This window comes from Dermacentor andersoni, chromosome 8, assembly GCF_023375885.2.
Source record: "Dermacentor andersoni chromosome 8, qqDerAnde1_hic_scaffold, whole genome shotgun sequence".
Taxonomy (NCBI): domain Eukaryota; kingdom Metazoa; phylum Arthropoda; class Arachnida; order Ixodida; family Ixodidae; genus Dermacentor; species Dermacentor andersoni.
In genome coordinates, this window is record NC_092821.1 from 97,511,398 (window position 1) to 97,529,761 (window position 18,364).

Sequence of the window (18,364 nt, forward strand, 5' to 3'; positions counted from 1 at the left end):
AATTATTTGACTGTCCGACTGAGCAACGCACTATTGATTCCCCTTCAGGGCATTGCCGGTGTTAGGAAGCTTGAGCGTGTGGGGGTTGCCTGTTTTACTTAAAAAAGAAAAACAGAAGGAGAACTGCTGAAGAATGCTTTCGTGGCTTTGATGACAGATTTCGAAGTAACATAACCTTGCTATGCCAACAGATAATCTAGTCCAGCCTAGAGCTTTTAGTTTATGATGTAGTAGGCACATTTTCAGCAAAATCAGTAATCAAGTAAAACAAGTTATAGTGCTTTTATCAAACCGATAGTCGTTTGCAGACATGCCGCTCTAGCAATGGTCTTATACAACACCATCTGCTGATAGGCTACATGTGGTCGCACATTTACTAATTAGGCGGTGATAACTCTACGTGCGAAAGGGCTTGAACCGTGCGCGAATGGTTTTATTTTATTGCAGCTCCAGCGACAACACCTATGACTACAACCGCAAGTAAGTTTCGTGAAATTCTCAGTCATGGAGGGAAGGGGAAGGGGGCATTGACGCGTGCAAAAAGGTATCTCGCGAATACACAGTGAAACCTTTTTTTTTAATACCGAAATCGATTTATTCCATGTTTCTTCGGGATGCGGACCGCAGTGCTAGCGTTTTGAACCGGATGCTTTGAAGTGTAGTAGCACTGTAACTCCGCTCAGTAAAAAAGCCCCTGCCGGAAATCAGCACTTTAACACGCGGTGCCACGCGCACGATGACCTTTTACGTTTACTGGGACCAACCTGCCTGGGCAAAGAGCGCTGCAAATTCCACCCCACCAGGTGGCGACCGCTCCATTCAACTAGTTGTTTCACGTGCTCACTAATATACCTACAAACAAGTCGGCTAGTCACAGGCTTCAGCGGAATTTTGCCGCATTCCCGTCACCAGCATCGACTGTAGAAGATTTCGCGTTATTCCAGGGTACACCCTCGAAATTCTGTAATGCTATCGCGCGAGCGTCAACCGGAATGATCGGCGCAATTGGCGAAATGGTGAAGTGCATGCGCATGCGCCTAACGCGCAGCCCAGTGCAAGTGCCCTCGGCTGCACTGTTCTGCTAGGCGCAATCAACCCCTTGCATCATCGGTCGCTTTTCTTCTTTATTCGTATGCTAGAATATATATATATATATATACCAGCTGAGGGCGTAGAGTGTAGCTAAGGATAGATGTGATGATGCGCTCTCGCTTCATCGCGTATCCTTCGTGGCACACTGTGGGTGCGTGAACTGCGCGTTGCAGCGCCGATTCTAAAAAAGCGCTGAAAAAGGCATATGACAGGCTACTGCTGTAACTAAGCGGCTACGGCTGGAATTTCATATTGCCTTAGAATTATAGAAACTTGCATTTATAACCAAGTCACGGCCAGAGTTTAAGAGTTTTTACCCGAAAGGGAAGTCTCCGAAGTAGCCGGCATGATGCAGGTAATGCTCAATATTTGCAAGCGCCTCGTTCAGCTGACAGCACTGACAGCAGCGCAATCTTTGATCACAAGGCTAGACTTCTCAAAACTGGACCTTGCTTTTGTAAACTTGCTCTGCTCCTGCGATTACATCAGACAGATCATTTGGTTTCTCACTGTCACCTTTCCATAGCGCATCGCCTGTTTCAGGCACATTCATTAACTTTCTCGAGAAGTGGCCCAATGTTTTCATATCTGTAGCGAAAGAGAATGTGTAATTAGAGTGATGACAGTAATATTTTACGCTGAGTATAAGCATCGTATCACGTCAACAAACCTAACGTTTGGAACTTAGCGTTTCTTGAGCGCTATTTCAAGAATTCCTATCTTGTATTTCATTTTTCGGGGATTCAAATTTGTTGTAAAATAACACGAACTCGCCAAACTCGCCGAATTATTGCATCAACTTTCACCGCAAGTTTTGGGGTAGCATCCCTCGTGGCAATTGACTCTCGCTCTTCCGATGCAGGGCACCGGATTACTCAATCCCATTAGCTATACGCTATCTGGCTTCGAAATTTGTTAAGTAGGTCGGCGGGTGTTCTCTCTTCGGATTACTACGATTTTTTCTAGCACTACGCTTGATAGTGACAACGGATGCGTGCTTGATAATACTCCATCGTTCACGATCCTCACAGCCACTCGTCGGGCACACATGGGCTTCACAGCTCATCACAAAACCAATTTGTCGCACGCAGGTCCTTCTATTTGCCCCGAGAGGGCGAAACAGGTCTGCGCCCAGGTAGGAAAGGACTGTGTCATGCGAAACAAGATGGCCGACTGTGTGGGTAAGCATTAATTATCTTATAGTCCTGCAGAGATCACAGCTTATTAAGGGCACTTTCGGTGTCTGTTCTGTGGCGCAGCGTCATTGCACTTCTCGCGCCAAATTAACTTTTCACCTACTCGTTTGTTTGTCGGTTTGTTTGCTTCATTTTTCATTCTCGCACAGAAAAGAAGAACCAACCGTGCAACGACATCCTGAAGCAAACTTGCCATGATATAGGCATGAAGTGCGAAGCAATCCTTGGAAAAGTGGCTGTATGCGTAGGTGAGCAACGAGACTTGAGAATAACTTTACGACTTTAAAACGAAGGTGTAATTGCGAACACAACCGGTGGCAACCTGAAAAGCAAAAGCGAAAAACGCAAAAAAATTAAAGCATGGATAATGCACCATCTTAAATCATCCCCGTCTACTCAAAGAAAGAAAAACCGCGGAGGGCTGAAAATTGAAAGCAATCTGGCAGGTGACGAAAATGATACCTTGTACGTTTCAAATGGTCCGGTCAGTTCTATCGCTTAGTTTCGTTTAAAACTGTAAAATGTGCTGCCTTAAGCACCACTTTGCGAAAAGTAAAGTTCTATTCTGCACACTTCGCCGTAACGCTCCCAGGCACAAAGTCAGCACCACAACACTCAATCGTTGCTTCCCACAAAAAATGTTTACTCGGCAATCTCTGACGGTGTTAACGACCTCAGGAGCAGGGAACTGAAGCTGAAAGAAATTCTAGGGTTTAAAGTGTAAGACCACGATATCATCATAAGGCACGCCAATATGCCGGAGCTCTGGAACAATTTTGAGTACCCGGGGTTCCTGAACGTGCCCCCAGTACACGGAACACGGGCGTTTTCACATTTCAGCCCCATCGAAATGCGGCAGCTGCGGCCGGGATTCGATCTCGCAACTTCGTGCTTAGCAGCGCAACACCATAGCCGCTAAGCCCCCGCGTCGGGTGCATTTCAAGCTGGAATTTCAATGGGCCCCGTCGTAAGTTAAAATTGGCGGCAACGAGAAACCTGACACCTCTGCGTGCGACGAGGTGCTGTCCCGTGACCCAAAACTGAGAGAACCAAATAATTCGCAGTAAACTAAGGACACAGTCTGTAATTATTTTCGGGCGCTGCGCAAAAAATCCACGCGAAGCCTGTGTGGTTCAGCGACTTACTCACGAAGGTGCGACCCTTGTGTGCCTCGTTATATAGAACTATCTTCACTTACATCAGGGCTTTGTGTTCAGTACTGGGCGATCTGTTTCCCCGCTTTGTACTCTACGTGGTGAGATTGATCATGTGGAACGCTTCATGCGGTTCCGCCCCCAGTTTGACGCGGTGTGAAAGGTGGTTTTCACAACTTGCCAAAGAAATGTCCTACATGCGCGAGTTATGAAAAAGAGGCGTTCCCTCAAGGGCCTGCGGCAATCAGGGGGAGAGTTGTACAACTGCTGAGTGTCTTCCTTCGAGACACGGGGTTGGTCAAGGAATGGTGACCCACCCTCGCTAACGATGTGTGAGGTGCTCTGGCGCAACAATTGCCAGTTAAGCATACAAGGCTAACCTCGGCTGCTGCGACACCGCCACCACTACCACCGCCATCACCGGATATGCGGGTAAAGTTACAAGCGTAGGAGCTAAATAGGCGCTTTGTAATAGCTTATCAAATATCAATGTTTGCTTTTCTGAACCACTGCTCAGTGCTTGATAGAACTAGGAGAGTTAAGGACAATCGCGCTAGCAGCTTTATTGCGATCTTTACTAATAGTGAGTACTGAATTTTTTTGTGTGTGGACTTTCTATATTTGCGTGTTTCCGGTGTGTGTGTATCTTTTATGAGGAAATTGGTAGGTTCAGTTTTTTATGTACCTCGGATTAGTGGTCACTTTATCATCGTATCTTCTCAGTTACGTAAGGTTAATAAAGAAGAAGAAAATTTTCTTAGTTATCTGAAGTCTTACGAGGCTCTGTTTGTTTTAGAAGTGTGGAACTCACTTTGTAGCAATAATCTGAGCTGAGATAGTTAAACCTCGTTGAGGAAGCAACTAAACAGAGATGCTATAACACACATCTTTTGTAAGGATTCCCGTTTTCTTCCGTGCCCTTGTTCGACCTTTCATTACTATGAATATACTAGCTCTTATCGTAGTGCTGTTTCTAGCTAAGAAATATAAAGCAGTGTGCTTATTGCTGCTTCTATCACCAAGAGGGTCATTGACCACGAGGCAACCACACGCAGTGCCTTCATCGTACCGCAGGTTTAGTGAACAAATCGAACAGAGTAGAAAAGAAACTCATTTTTTTCGTTAACCCGTTTACCAATGGAATGAAACGATATCCGGTCAACCTAATAGCCCAACTTAGCTACCAAAAGGTTGGTTGTACGCGATAGCGTCGCCGCTAATCGTCTTCAAGGTAAGCACACACGGGGCCATAGTACCGAGTTGTATCTTATCGCGATCTCAATGATGTATCGACGCTCGAGGCACTTTACAGCTGGCGCCGCTGGTGAAGTCCGGCACGGACGTGGACTACATTTGGTTCCAAAAGCAAAGAGGCCAAGTGAACGTCCCGTGACACTCACTGAACCGACTGAGTATGTTCACACACATTAGCGTCTTTGCTGAGCAGTTGCGTGCATACCATATCGTGGTGAACACCAAGCTCATCGTTCAGTTCGAAAAATACAGAGTTACACACACACACACACAAAAAAAAAGAAAACTGGCGGTCATAAATGACAAAAAAAAAAACGGCACAAGGCAGCGTTTCAAAACGATCACACAGCTGTAGCACGAACCGATACCACATACCATAGTAAAGATTATCGCTGTTTCCTACACCCTGAAAATAACTTCAAGCTATTTCATCAGGCACCGTGGACAAGTAGAACATTAAAGAAAATCTTTGCCTTGTTGCGAATGCAATTACGTGAATACGCCACGAGAAATGTTGCCGTCGTCGTCGCCGTGAGGTTCGCTATCGAGTCCAAATGCGATAAAATTATGGCCGCACGCTATATGCTGCAGGTGCGAGAGAGATGGTGGAGAGGAGAATGAAGAGAATGAGCTGAGAGAGATGGTGGCTTGGTGCGCACCGTCTTCTCGCGCATGCAAGAATTGGGCGTGGGGCAAGGGGAGGGGAGGGCGCGAACCGTGTATTCACGAACGCGCATGGAAGAGGGCGCGGCAGCTTAGCACGCGTTTTCTCTTTCCGCCCGACGGCGCGTGCCATCTATTGGTGGTAGCATGCAGTGTGTGCAAAGCCTAGACGAGCTGAGATGGCTGATGGCTTCGTCTGTGGTGTTTTTTTTCCACGCACCTAGTGCGCGTTGTAGCGAGAGGCAGCTTGAAATGAATTCGCTTACAGATGTTCTCTCTTCGTCACTCCAGCGTTGTGACACCGAGGGTCTGACGTCATCGAGCAAGACCAGTTCCTGTTTACCTCTTCGCGCACGCCACCATGCTTGTTAAATTATTTAGTAAGCGCAGCTTTACTGCAATTCATACGGCCGATAAAACTAAGAACCTTACTTCACGTAGTTATCTAATGCTCTACCATCGCTATCAATGCTTCTTTGCATTTCTGGCGAAACGGTAACTTTTCTTTTTTGAAAATAAATTTTATTCCATGCAGATCGGTGGACACAACACGATGTCATAGTGATTTGTTGCACCATCCGAAGGCGGATTCCAGAGAAAAAAAATATCTGCACAGAGAGCCTTGTTCATTAAAGAAAAGACCCAAAAATGCGAGCGACAGTCCCGATGACACGGGTAGAACGCCGTGGGACTGAGAAACACCTCCTGAATAAAATAGAGAATAAATGCAGCTATACTTAAGGTCACGAGCGATGGCAAAAGAACCACTGAAATGTATCCTTCAGCAAAAAAAAAGCATAATTCCACTTAGCGTCAATGATGCCCTTCATTAAAACGTGTGGAATGTAGCCTTCCTGCAAAACGTCACTGACAAAAGTTCACAAACCTTTTTTTGTAGTATACTGACAGACACGTAACTCAATAACTCACTACCGCATGACACTAGAAAAAGAAAACGTGCGGTACCTTTTCCTTAAATGTACCCTAAGTAAACTTAGAAATAACATTAGGCAGTGTGTAGTGCAATGCGATTAACTTTCTGTGACACTGCCCCAATATATATATATATATATATATATATATATATATATATATATATATATATATATATATATATAAACATATCGCAACCTCGTGTGTGTGGTGGGGACTCGGTAAAAGAACCGTGTTCCACGTCTCCTACTACCCTTTTGTCCCTGTATGTGTTCCAGTGAGTCTCGAGCTATTTCAAGACGCCTTCTTTCTCTAGCTCACTTCGCTTTAGATTTTCCATGATTGTGACGTTGCTTCTTAGGATTTTTTATTGCTCGCGTGTGAAAAGAGCAACCGTAACCATTATAGGGTGAGTAAATTTTGCTCGTTGCATTTTAATAGTATGAAGCTGCGTTGTCCGACACAGGCCGTTCGTATATAAGGACGCTTTCTTTTTTGCTGCGTTCAAGGTTCGCCGAGAGACCCTTCAACGAAACTTTATTTTCTCTCCTTTCTTACGTTTAATGAAGCCACCAAATCTATTTCTTTTTTTCCTCCTTTCTCGACAGATACAGACAACAAGAAGTGCAACGAAGAAATCCAGAGGAAATGCGCGAAACTCGGAAGGGTATGCCGCGAGTACAAGGACGGCGTGATGTGCGGTCGTAAGCATACTTCAACGTTTCCTTTCTCTCCCACTTAGATTTTCCGAGAGAGCCGAAAACGTGCGATGATACGCCGGGTTCGAAATGTTGGTTTTGATATAGGCAGCATCTTATAAACTTTCACAAATTGCATCACCTTATCTGTTTCTGTCAGCTCTTGCTTACTAAAATTGCGCTTTTTTTGTTAACTATAACTTGTCGGTCCCCATCACATCGGACTTCTTATGCCCATTTATTGCATAAGAGGCAGGAATAGGAGGTTATAGTGAAGCTCATTTGCAGCAAACATACTTATCTGCTCAAGACAGCTTATATATCGGGTAATTCCATATATCCAGTCACCTATGAAGAACTTATTTTGCGAAGCTTTTAATATACGCGGATATTTTTAAATCATCAGTGGATAAAAAAGAAAGCAATCATTTCCTTTACAAAATTAAAGTACGCACAAAAGTAAGTGATTTCTTGCCTGCGTATTGAACAAAAAAGATTGTCAGCGTCGCTAAGAATGGCGATTATATATGATGTCACTTCCAGGTCACTTCTGGTACACTTCCTAGCAATCTCGCGTACATGCTAGAGAAGAAAATCAGGACAAGAAAGAAACTATAAAAGATACAGTGATGCCCCTTGATGGAGCGTTTACTCTGTTCGGCTTCGTGGCACTTATAGCGTAAGCTAAGCGTTCGATAGAATGTGGGCTTTGTTTGAGAAGGTCTATTTTTTTTTTGTACATGATCATGGGTTAGTAACGTTTGTGCGTTCGCCATGCAGAAGATTTCACTTTATCCAGGTTTTTTCAGGCATGAAAATGTTGCCATTTGAAATACCTGTTCCATTCATTGCGATTAAGACTGCTTTATGTTTCTTTTTAATTATAGCAAAATCAGCCGTGACAGCTACGAAATGTAAAAGGAGCTGATTTCATGCATGCAATCAGCGTGCTTTGTTATTCTCAACTAGGGGATTACTTGATAAGTGGAGGCTTTAGATTCGAGTCATCTCAAATGTTCTTATTTGAACCTATGTTAAGCGATTAAGGCTGCCTTTTGTTTCCTTTTGATTATAGCAAAACAAGCAGCGACAACTACGAAAGGTAAAAGGAGCTGATTTCCAGCATGCAATCAACATACTTTGTTATTCTCAACTAGGAGATTACTTGCTAAGAGAATGCTTTAGCTCGAAATCAACTCGAAATCCTTTGTTCAAACCTATGTAAGACGCAAAAATGTTTTCTAAGACGAACACCAGATTGATCTGAATTAAATTTGCTGTATTTAAGGAAGGAAGTTACATTCTAGCAACGTTAGGAAACCAAGTTATAATTTAGGACAGATATTGTTGCCTAAGCATAGTGAAATATCGGTAAGCTTCAAACATGAAGTTTATAGATTCGCAACTTTGTCAAAAAAAAAAGAAAACAAGTATCGCGGTTCTGTCAACTGGAATTCTTTTAGCATTTGAAGCACACAAATGCGATATATGAATTTGCTGCTTACGTTACAGCGTTTAAGAGTTTTTAGCAGTGGTCCCACTCACAAATTTTGTAGCGTATTTCAGAACAGAATAACATAGCCCAATATCGTATGTTTTAAATTTATTATCACGTGCAGATGAGAGCATTATTATATTGTTTTCATTTCTCACTTGCAGAACTGTAAAGCTAATACCTGCTTCTTTCTTCAATTCTGCGATCTTAAGGAATGTTTGAAAAAAGAACGCCAACAAATTGACAGGCCAGATTAAAAATCTTCTTTCAAGAGTAACTATATTTCAACAATTTGTTTTCTACAGAACAAACCTAATCTAATTCGATGCTGTGGTTTCCGAGAAAAATACAATAACTCCCTTTCACACGTACATAGACAGAAGTCCCAAGCTAAAGCTTGCTATAAAGGTACTCGTATTTATGTAATCTGGTGTCACCCTGAAACGACTGAGCGACTCTGCAGCGTTAATTCTATATTCGTGCCGACAGTGTAATGACATATCTGTTAATTGCAATTGCAGCAGAAGCTCTGGTAACGTGAAATTTGTTTTCTTCTCTCGAGCTGTTATGGAACATGTAATATCCTGGGGAAAACCGACGCCAAGGCTATGCTCTTGGATTCACTATATTGACTTACGCTTCACTAAGGCATTGATTCGGGCTAAATTGCCTGTCATACTGGGTATTCCAATAGTGCTAAACAGATAGCGGCAGGCAAGAAGCGACAACACACGACGCGACTGTCCCTTTCTTTATGCTTGCAATTGGGGTGGAGGGAAGAAGGGAAAGGTTGCATCACATAATACCGACCCCGCGAGTAAGCCTCTTCGACAAGGTGTGCAATCACAGTGGAGCGTGTGTCACCTTCAGGCTATGTCTCGTCACGTGTTTGCACTTTCTTATAGTGAGCTGTTAAAATATTGTGCGCAGTAGTGCCCAAGTGAGATTCAAGTGGCCGGTTCCTGCTATTGTTCCCATAGTATTTACACGGACGCTCGAATCACGAAACCACCCGTAGGCGTCGCCACTGCTGCAGTTGTCTTTACTCTCCCGCACGACGGCGAATGGGCGACTCGCCTGCAGAGAATTGGAGGGATTCCAGAAGCGCGAAGTTTGTGTGGCTGCAACGAAGCGTGAGCTACACTCAATCGCCTCGGTCACGGCGCCATGGGACGCGTTGTGGCTTCCGCTGCTGGCATGAGCATCGCGCCCACACGACTGTGAGCACGCTATATGCCCACGCCACCCATGCGTAACTATACTCGCGGACATCTTTATTCCGGCCTGAAGTGAAAGTTTCGGGGGTGAAGCTTCTGCGCATGTGTTACCGCACTGAGTAGCCCGAAAGCGTTTGGCAGCGCTTTTTGTGCTTCTCTTAACACACGCTATAACGACGCAGCTTCCGGGGTGAGACGGTTTCGCGTTTACTCAGGCGCGGAAAGGGGAAAAACCCCCCAAAATAGGTCAACCTCAACCCTCAGTGATGTGTTTTGTCGCATTCAGCTGTTGCAAATGAGCTGCTGATGTTTTCTCCTTCCCAATCTCAACCAACGCGGACGCAAGTGCGCGACTGCTTTGAGGAGCCATCTCGCTGGTGCGCACTTCGCCTCCGCAGACGCGTCCCCTCATTGCCGCACAATGTTTTCCGCAACAATGTAATATTCCCACGGAGCTTCTGAGTGTATGCACTGCTTTTGGCCTCAAGGGTAGTAAACATGAAGCCAACGTCATCTGATATTTATATTGGCGCTAATAGCGATGGTTCCCCGTCAGTCGCATCTCGAATAAACGTGCGCAGGCTCGTTAGTACAGCACGAGAAGAAGTTGAGAATGCAAAGGAAAATGTCTTGGTGTCTGGCTTCTCGCGCCAGCTCATAGTTTTCTTACAGCCTCTAACGCCACTGGTCATGCTTCTCACCGCGCCAGTGTTGCGAGAGGCCTGGTGGCTGCCAGGGTGCTGCTTCTTCTACCCAACATGGAGCTACCTGGCGTACTGCGCCACGGCCACAGGTCGCTATACGTATATATTTAGAACAACGCCCGAAAAATTCAATCCTACTAGTAAACTTTGCTAGAGCTTTCAATGCTTCATTTTTGTGGCGGAAATGCCAAAACTGTCACGCGCAAGCGCACATGCCCCTTCTGTGAAATCGGCGAGACTAAGTCGGGGGCCACCGTGCTGGAAGAAAAAGCGAGCGCCGGAAGATGGTGTACTATGCCCGGGCAGCTGGACGAGGCCAGAGGAACTGATGGTGGTCCGAAACGATTCTCATGTGCAAATCGATCGTTCGACCTGCATATAGAATCGAAAGACCAATCGAACCATCTAGTAGCTGGTTCCCTCCAAAGTTTCTCTCAGGATAGTTGGCACTCGATGAGAGAGCAGTCACACCTGGTAAAGCGAATGATCAGAGGCATTGGGGTCGAAACGTCCTCAACCTATTCTCGAACTTTCAATGGGCGTACGGGAGGCCTTCTGGGTTGAGGCATCCCGCTACGATGAGAGTGCCAAGTGGGCCACTTTTGTTAAACAGAACAGGCGCTGTGGGATGAACCGAACGCCGAAGCAACTGGACCCGAAAATGGATGGTACTCTAGCGTCGCGCCTATCCCCGGCCGTCGCCGGCAGAAACGATCAAAATGTGGGGGCGCTAAGCCGCGACGAGTGGGAGGGCCGCAGCGGTGGGCGTTGAAGGTGTCGGCCGTGAGCCCGCCTGGAGCCGCTGCTGGTGCAGATCTTGGTGGTAGTACCAGAGACTCAAGTGAGAACCTTGAGGACTGAAGTGGAGAAGGGTTCCAGGTGAACAGCAGTTGAACATGGGTCAGTAGGTCCTTAGGGAAAGGAGAAATCTTTTAAGAAGCGGGCGCGTTTGTGCAGCTCAGTCTGTGAATCTGAGACTCGGCAACCAAATGGGCAACCAAAAGGGAATCGGTTTAACAGTCCCGAACCCGGCTACGGAGATCGTTCCTGCGGGGCCCATTGCGCCCACGCAAACCAGCTCGGAGACGCCGACGGGAGCCCCGGGAAATGTTTTGTTTTCTTTGTAAGGAGATCAAGTCCCTTGAATGGGTTCACCCCGAGAGAGGGACGGTGGCTCTGTGGAGCAGTGTGGCCCTTGCGCTGTGACCGATGCACTCCTGTCGACCCTTGAAAATCCGGGTGAGGGAGTGTGATTTTTGTGCAGGACCGTACCCACATCCACAGCAGGTCTCCAAGGTGAACAGCCTCTAGTCGATAGACCAATGTAGGTGAGGGAAGTCCCTCACTTTTGCACAGGGGTCAGGGCCTCAGTCAGGCGCATGCTAACGTCTTTAGTTCTGACTCTTCTGATTTTCTGTAAGCAAACTGGAAAACTTGTGAATAAAAAAAAGTCGGCAAAACGGATCCGTAACCTTGGGAAAGGAGTGGCTTAGAGGGCTGAGCTGGTCGGGCTTGGGTCCAAAGCAGGAACGGCACTGCACCAGGACTGGGCGAGGCTCGCCGCCGTAGAAAGCGGTGCGGTCGAGCCAGGACCGGCACTGGAACCTTCCTGGGAAAGCCACAGCTGCACATTTTCCGTGGGCTTCCCGTCTGAGGTTCTTATTTCGGCCGGCAGAAAATAGAAAACTCAGAAGTGGCACGGACCGGGGGAATCCGACTGTCTAATTAAAACAAAGCATCGCGAGGGCCGTTGACGGTGCTGACGCAATGTGATTTCTGCCCAGTGCTCTGAATGTCAACGTGGTCAAATAAAAAAAAGCGTGGGTAATCCGCGGGAGTAACTATGACACTCTTGTTATCCCCTATTTCGTCGAAAGACGTCTCAAGTGTATTCATTCTGTCGAGGGGCCTGCAGGGGCTGCCGCTCGGAAATACAAGTCGACAAATACAACATCGGTCCTTCTGCCTCATCAGAAGACAAGGCTCTCCACCATGTGGTGGGGAGAAACAATAGCCAAATGCCTCGTCATCTAATTAGTGACGCGCATGAATGGCTTAACGATATTCCCACTGTGCCTATCTGCTGTATAGCGAAACCACAACCAAGAAAACGGGCTTGGAAGAATCAGAGGGGAAAGAACACACTGCTGAGCTTGACTCTAGCCTGACACTCTGGGTACAGAACAGCGCCGGGGAACGTACGGAGGAGGCGTGACGGAGGAGGGAAGGAGGAAAGAGGCGCAGCGTTGCGGAGGAGGAGGCTAGGCGGAGGCAAGCAGGGTGTGTAAGGGAAGACGGCTTAGCTTAGAAACTCCGGAACTGCGCCCAAATGCTTGGCGTCACCCGCGTTCACCAAGTGCAACATCGCTATAATTCCTATAAGGCGCCAGACAAGCAAGAAGACACCCTGTAACCAAAGCGCTCGCCCTTTTTTTTTTATTCGAAGGCGGTGCTGAAGAGTTATTTCCGTTTCACCGTTGCTTGGCGAGAAAGGACGCAAAACGTCTGCTTAATTTGCGGGTTGGGTGTAGCGTAATTGATGTGAGTCACTCAGTAAGCTACAGTGAGGTACATATCCCAGATACATATTATAGTTCAATTAAGAGCTAGCGATGCAATACAGTTCTTGTACGCGTACAAGTTCCTTGGGTTGCGCTATCGCTGACGCTTGCTCATTGTCGAATAGCTTATATGACAGCGTGCAATGTTGAGTACTCACTGCGATGCCAGCATTGTACGTTGCTCACACTCACGCCTTCCTGCCCCATGACTAATATGCCATTTTTTCAGCGCCCGCCATGTGTAACGACAAGATGACAAAGCTTTGCGATAGCAAGAACCAGGACTGCGTGTTAACAAAGGGAATGCCCAATTGCGTAGGTAAGCGAGATCTGCCTGTTACATTTGCATGAGTGGTTACAGATCTTGTGTTACCAATGACAGAAATTACCCACCGTGGTGGATTTAACGCCTATGGCGTTGCACGGATGAGGACGAGGTCAGAGGTTTGTTTGCCGACCCCGAAATCATAAAGAAAAAAAAATAACTTCGGATGCCGTTTAGTATTGCAAGTCAAGGAACATCAGCGGTAGTCGAAACTAATCTACTAAGACGTCTCTTATAATGCGCTGCGAAGTTTTGAGCCAGTAAACCTAATTGTCTAATTTTCTAAATGAGAAAAAATGCGATAAAAAAAAGATAACCACGACTATAGAGATGGGCCGAAGGAATTTTGATATCATATTAGTCATGACAAGATATTTTATCATTTCAGTTATGCGCTCCTGGCCCTGTATTTAGAAAAAATATTCTTACGCCATATTGTTCGGAATAGCAAATGCTACCCAATTGTGATGCTTTTCATTTTACCAGTGATGGCTACCGTTCAATATCAACGGACACTTATGAATGAAAAGCTTTGTGAATTGGGGCCCTGTGTGTTTTCTTTACTTATTTGCGGTCAGCTTTCGAATTTGTTCATTCGCTACCTGGAACAATGTATAAATCAGCAGTGCAGAAAAATTGAAGGTAAAATCATTTGCGAGTGCAAGTTCTGCGAGTGCTCACGTTTACAGTATTTACATGCTGTCCACTTGTCGCGGATATTATATTCTGGAGGAGTTCCACCGCCTAGGGCTCCCATGTTCACGACAGGAAGACATCCTCTTCCCCTGTCGTAATCAGCTACCAGCCTTCCTAATTGTCGTCGAGTACCTCGACTCGCCGGCGCTCTCGGCGAGACAATAGGAAATTTCTACAAAGACGGATAGCCTAACGGCCATCCCACCACCTCCAGCCTACTCCTCCGGTCGAACCCACGGCCCTCTGATGCTGCTGGGATGACCCTCTACTCTTGTATCTTCTACCCTCTCTCTCCTTTACTCCCATCTCCGCCACCCTGCTGGCGCTGAGCCGTGCTCCCGCACGGGTTGCAGAAGATAGCGCTAGCCTTTCCTCCTTCCCCACAAGAACCACTTCTCTCTCATTTTCTGTGCGTTTAACATTGTTAAAACAATCTCAATACAAGTAATTCAAAATATTCTGCATAGTCACAGCGTCTCCCGTGCCCGCGGCATTTTGTTTCTCAGGTTTAAAAAACACGCACCTACTTTTACGCCTTTTTGCTATGGCCCTTCGCCCTTTCTTGCTTCCTTTTCTTTTGCACATGCTTCGTAAATATTTTTTCAGTAATAAGGCATTATAGATCAATTCCACGTCGGAATGTTAAGATGTAGATATCAGGTCGCATGCAAAACTAGAATACCTTTTTGAAGCACTCAATGGCTTGTTTCGTATCTAGCTTGAAATAATTAGCGCACGTAAGATACATTGCCCATATGCAGCCATTTATTGCCGTTCAAATTTATTTACTTTTATTTATTTGAAATGTTCATAGGACCTGTGCGGCAGATTTGGTGATGGAACACCGCAGAAGCCGCAGACAAATGAATGACCGTATAGAAAAGACATCACCAGTAAGACACAGGAGTATTCTAAAACTTAAAAAACAAGAAGACATACCTATCCAGACAGAACGACAACATGAGCCTTTGGCACAAGAGAACCAGAATCACACTATAATATAATCACACTGTTAATGCAGGAATAAGCCAGCGATAGCACCAATGGAATCACAGCTCTGATATACCTTAGAAGCAACCAGCAGGAATGAAACGAGAAGTACATCTTATAGAAAGCACTGTACCCCCTGAAATAATGCACAAATCAATAAAACTCTAGAAACAATTTTAAAATGGCGATGTGGAGCACGGTATGTAGCCAAACATTTTTTTGAAATGTTAGCTCAAGAATGCGTGTTGGAAGATCAATGGATGCTCGCCTGTTGGCCTCAATAATAGCAATATCGGCATCGCCGCTGCTCAAGCGCACAATATAATTTTTGTGTTATTATTCTTTATAAGTGCTCCGAAGAAAGCTCTACGCAGTCGACATTCGCATTTGCACAGTGGGAAATATTAATGTGCAAACCGCAAGCGAACGGCACACGACAATGTTGACGAGAGAGGAAGAAGGGGTGTGAGCTAAAACTCCTAAAAATTTCCTGCGCTAGAACACTTCTTACGGAGAAGCTGCCAGTGGATTGTGATGTCCGAATTAAGTGTCGTTAGCAAGGACAACTGGCTAGCGGCTAACCGGTCTCACGAATAAAAAGGTTCACGTATTCCGCATGTCACTGTTTTGCCTGTGGTGTGCCTGCATGAGAGCTGATGGTCAAGTATTAGTGTAGAGCATGCGATTAATAAAGCTATCGGGGTACGTGATGGAACTCGTGCAACTGTGATGAAAATTTTATAACACGACGTGTGCCTACGAGGAGTTTAGAGGTAAACCATTATGAGATAAATATTTACCGAACAGACTTTGAGCGATTTTATAAGGATCAGATAATTTTTTTTACCGACTTTTCAACATGCTGAGGGCACTGACATGTATCGAAGAAGCATGCGAAGAAATACGCAATTCGATAGATAGGTTCTGATTCCGTCTAATTTAGCTCAACATACTTGCGCAAGAAACAAAAAGAAGTACATCTTCAGGTGTGTTTCAACACTGGGCTGCATTGAATTCAATCTACGTTGCCTGCCAAGAAGACAGGGCAAGACCAAGGGGCCAAAGAACATAACACCGCTAATAGACGGATGGATGAATGGATGGATGCTATGAGCGTCACCTTTGAAACGAGGCCCGTGGTTTGCACCGCCAACCTCTTTTTCTTATTTTGCCTAATGTACTACCTATGTTTTAAAAAAAATTACGAGTATCCAACTTGCTGAACCATTATTGGAACTTTTTTGCAGGTCTTTTGTAGGCCTCCCTTATTTGGGGTCTCCCTATTTTCTTCCACCAAATAGACATCTACACGCTCGGGCGCAACCTTGCTTCGACAAGGAAAAAAGGCTAGATGCAGCATGCATTGCTCGCGATCTACCGAAAACCACAACGTATCTTAGATTAAGCGCACGAGAAAGTGGGACCAGTTTTCGTTATACGCTCAGGCGACCTTCCTGGCGAGTTTCTCAACACTCTGCCCAGCCGCCATCTTGTTTGGACAGCAAATTAGTTACACCGTTTTTAGCTTCGATGCTGTTCTTCGCGAAGCTGTTTTTTTTTTATGCCGGCTTCATCAAAATTGGAACCCGACTTTAGATGGCCGCTTAGTTGTCTGTATAGCACGATAGGGCGGGTATTCACACATACCCTTGCTCGACACGCCCTTCTGTCTACATGATATTTCGCTATATGGTAATAATCAGAGCGGTCGCTAGCTACAGCTGCCGTTGTCGTATCCAGGAATTAAATAAAATTTATCTTAAATTATCGGCCGAATTCCAACAAGCTTCAGTATGCGACGTCAAGAGGGCGCTTCCTTCTAATACCATGCGCATTCTTGGTATTTGTTCGTGATTACCCTGCAGATGTGGTTTGGTGCTGACCAAAAGACGACTGTAACGCTGCCGGGAAGCTACGACGAGGATTGGAAAGAAGCACCATTTTGACGTTGCTAACTGAAAGATGCTGAAATTCGGCTACCCTCTTGAAGTGCCACCGATACAAATAGAGCCCATTGAATTACGTTGGCGCATTGCGGCGAAGTTCGACATATGACCGAAGGGTCGGCATGTAGGTTTCTTACGCATGTAGGGGTATCGCATACCCCGCATCAAGGCAGCACTTCCAGCCTTTCGGGAAACTTAAGTACGGGCTGATGTAGTGCCGCCGATGTTCCCCGCCTACTTCTTTTCACGCAGCCCACTTCATTACAGAGCTATTCTCTAAGCGTCCATGATTTCTCGAGTGTATACACCTGTTTAAAATAATTTAAAAAATGTCGTTGAAATCCTAATGGAGCATGACGTTTAGTCCCTAAATTAACAGTTCATTTGATAAGATTGAATGACAAGGCCAATGTCGGCTAAGTAAAACGAACGGGGTGAGTTCACAAGTTATCACAAAATTGCAACAAGACGCACTTGAAGAAAAAAGCGCTACGAAGACGCGGACTAAAAGAGGAACATGTACGACGAGCATGTTCCTCTTTTAGTCCGCGTCTTTGTAGCGCTCTTTTCTTCAAGTATGCAAAACCAACTCGCCCACATCAAGCTTCTGCGGCAACAAAACGGCCTAATGAGACAGTTTGAAGCGCTGACACTGGAAAATAACAGCTACGAAAATTTCAGCGCCTGTGCTGTGTCTTTCTCGGCTGTTCGTGTGTGTCTTCCTGTGCGCTTATTTTCCGTCAATCTGCAATGCGCCATTAGCCCATATGCAAGTGTCGTTAAACTATGAAAATTCCAAACTTTTATGGCAGTGTTTTCGAAGTTGTCGGGAATCACCGACATCATGCTCGGGTGATATGCCTTCGAGCATGCGTCATCCGCCGGCTTCAGGATCGTGGAACGTACACTCACGTGACATCACCGAAGCTGCACCCATAGAGCACGCTGCTTGAAGCTTTAGGAAACACCCGCAGAACAGCTCAAACGGCAAAGTGTTGCGTACTGCCGTGGGACACGCACGTGTTAAAGGCGGGGACCCCTTCAGGGTCAAAGGATAAAGTTCACTTGCGCATGTAGTGCTTTCTTTAACATGTTCTGGCAATTCGTTTTAGGGTTAATAAATTATTGTTCATTTTGTGCGCCGCCTTTTTTCTGCTCGTGAGGGGTTTCTCACGGACTCTGCGACAAAGCAACCGGTTTCACAGTGCTCGGACCTGAGTTACCGTTTGTTGTACAGCTGTGCTCCTTGCCGCCTGCACGCAATGATCACTCTCTTCCTCTTTTTTTATACTCCCCCTTTCACGTACCGCCAGCACGTAGGGTATAAAACTGGACAATCGTCTGGCTCACCTCCATGCCTTTCTCACCTTGTTTTGTCTTCCTCTAAATAACAGTCAATGTTCCATCACAACACGATGGATGTTTACAACAGGCTTACGG

The 18,364-nt window shown here is 45.8% G+C and overlaps 1 protein-coding gene across 1 annotated transcript in view; it reads left to right on the plus strand.

Annotated features, from left to right (window-relative positions):
* The window catches only part of LOC129384193 (uncharacterized), a 126,821-nt gene that overhangs the window by 91,212 nt on the left and 17,245 nt on the right, over positions 1-18,364 (plus strand). The window contains exons 17-22 of the mRNA XM_055069411.2: positions 448-480; positions 2,184-2,273; positions 2,438-2,536; positions 6,901-6,996; positions 8,066-8,092; positions 13,197-13,286. Of these exons, the coding sequence (XP_054925386.2) occupies positions 448-480; positions 2,184-2,273; positions 2,438-2,536; positions 6,901-6,996; positions 8,066-8,092; positions 13,197-13,286 (435 nt within the window). The remainder of the gene's footprint in view (positions 1-447; positions 481-2,183; positions 2,274-2,437; positions 2,537-6,900; positions 6,997-8,065; positions 8,093-13,196; positions 13,287-18,364) is intronic.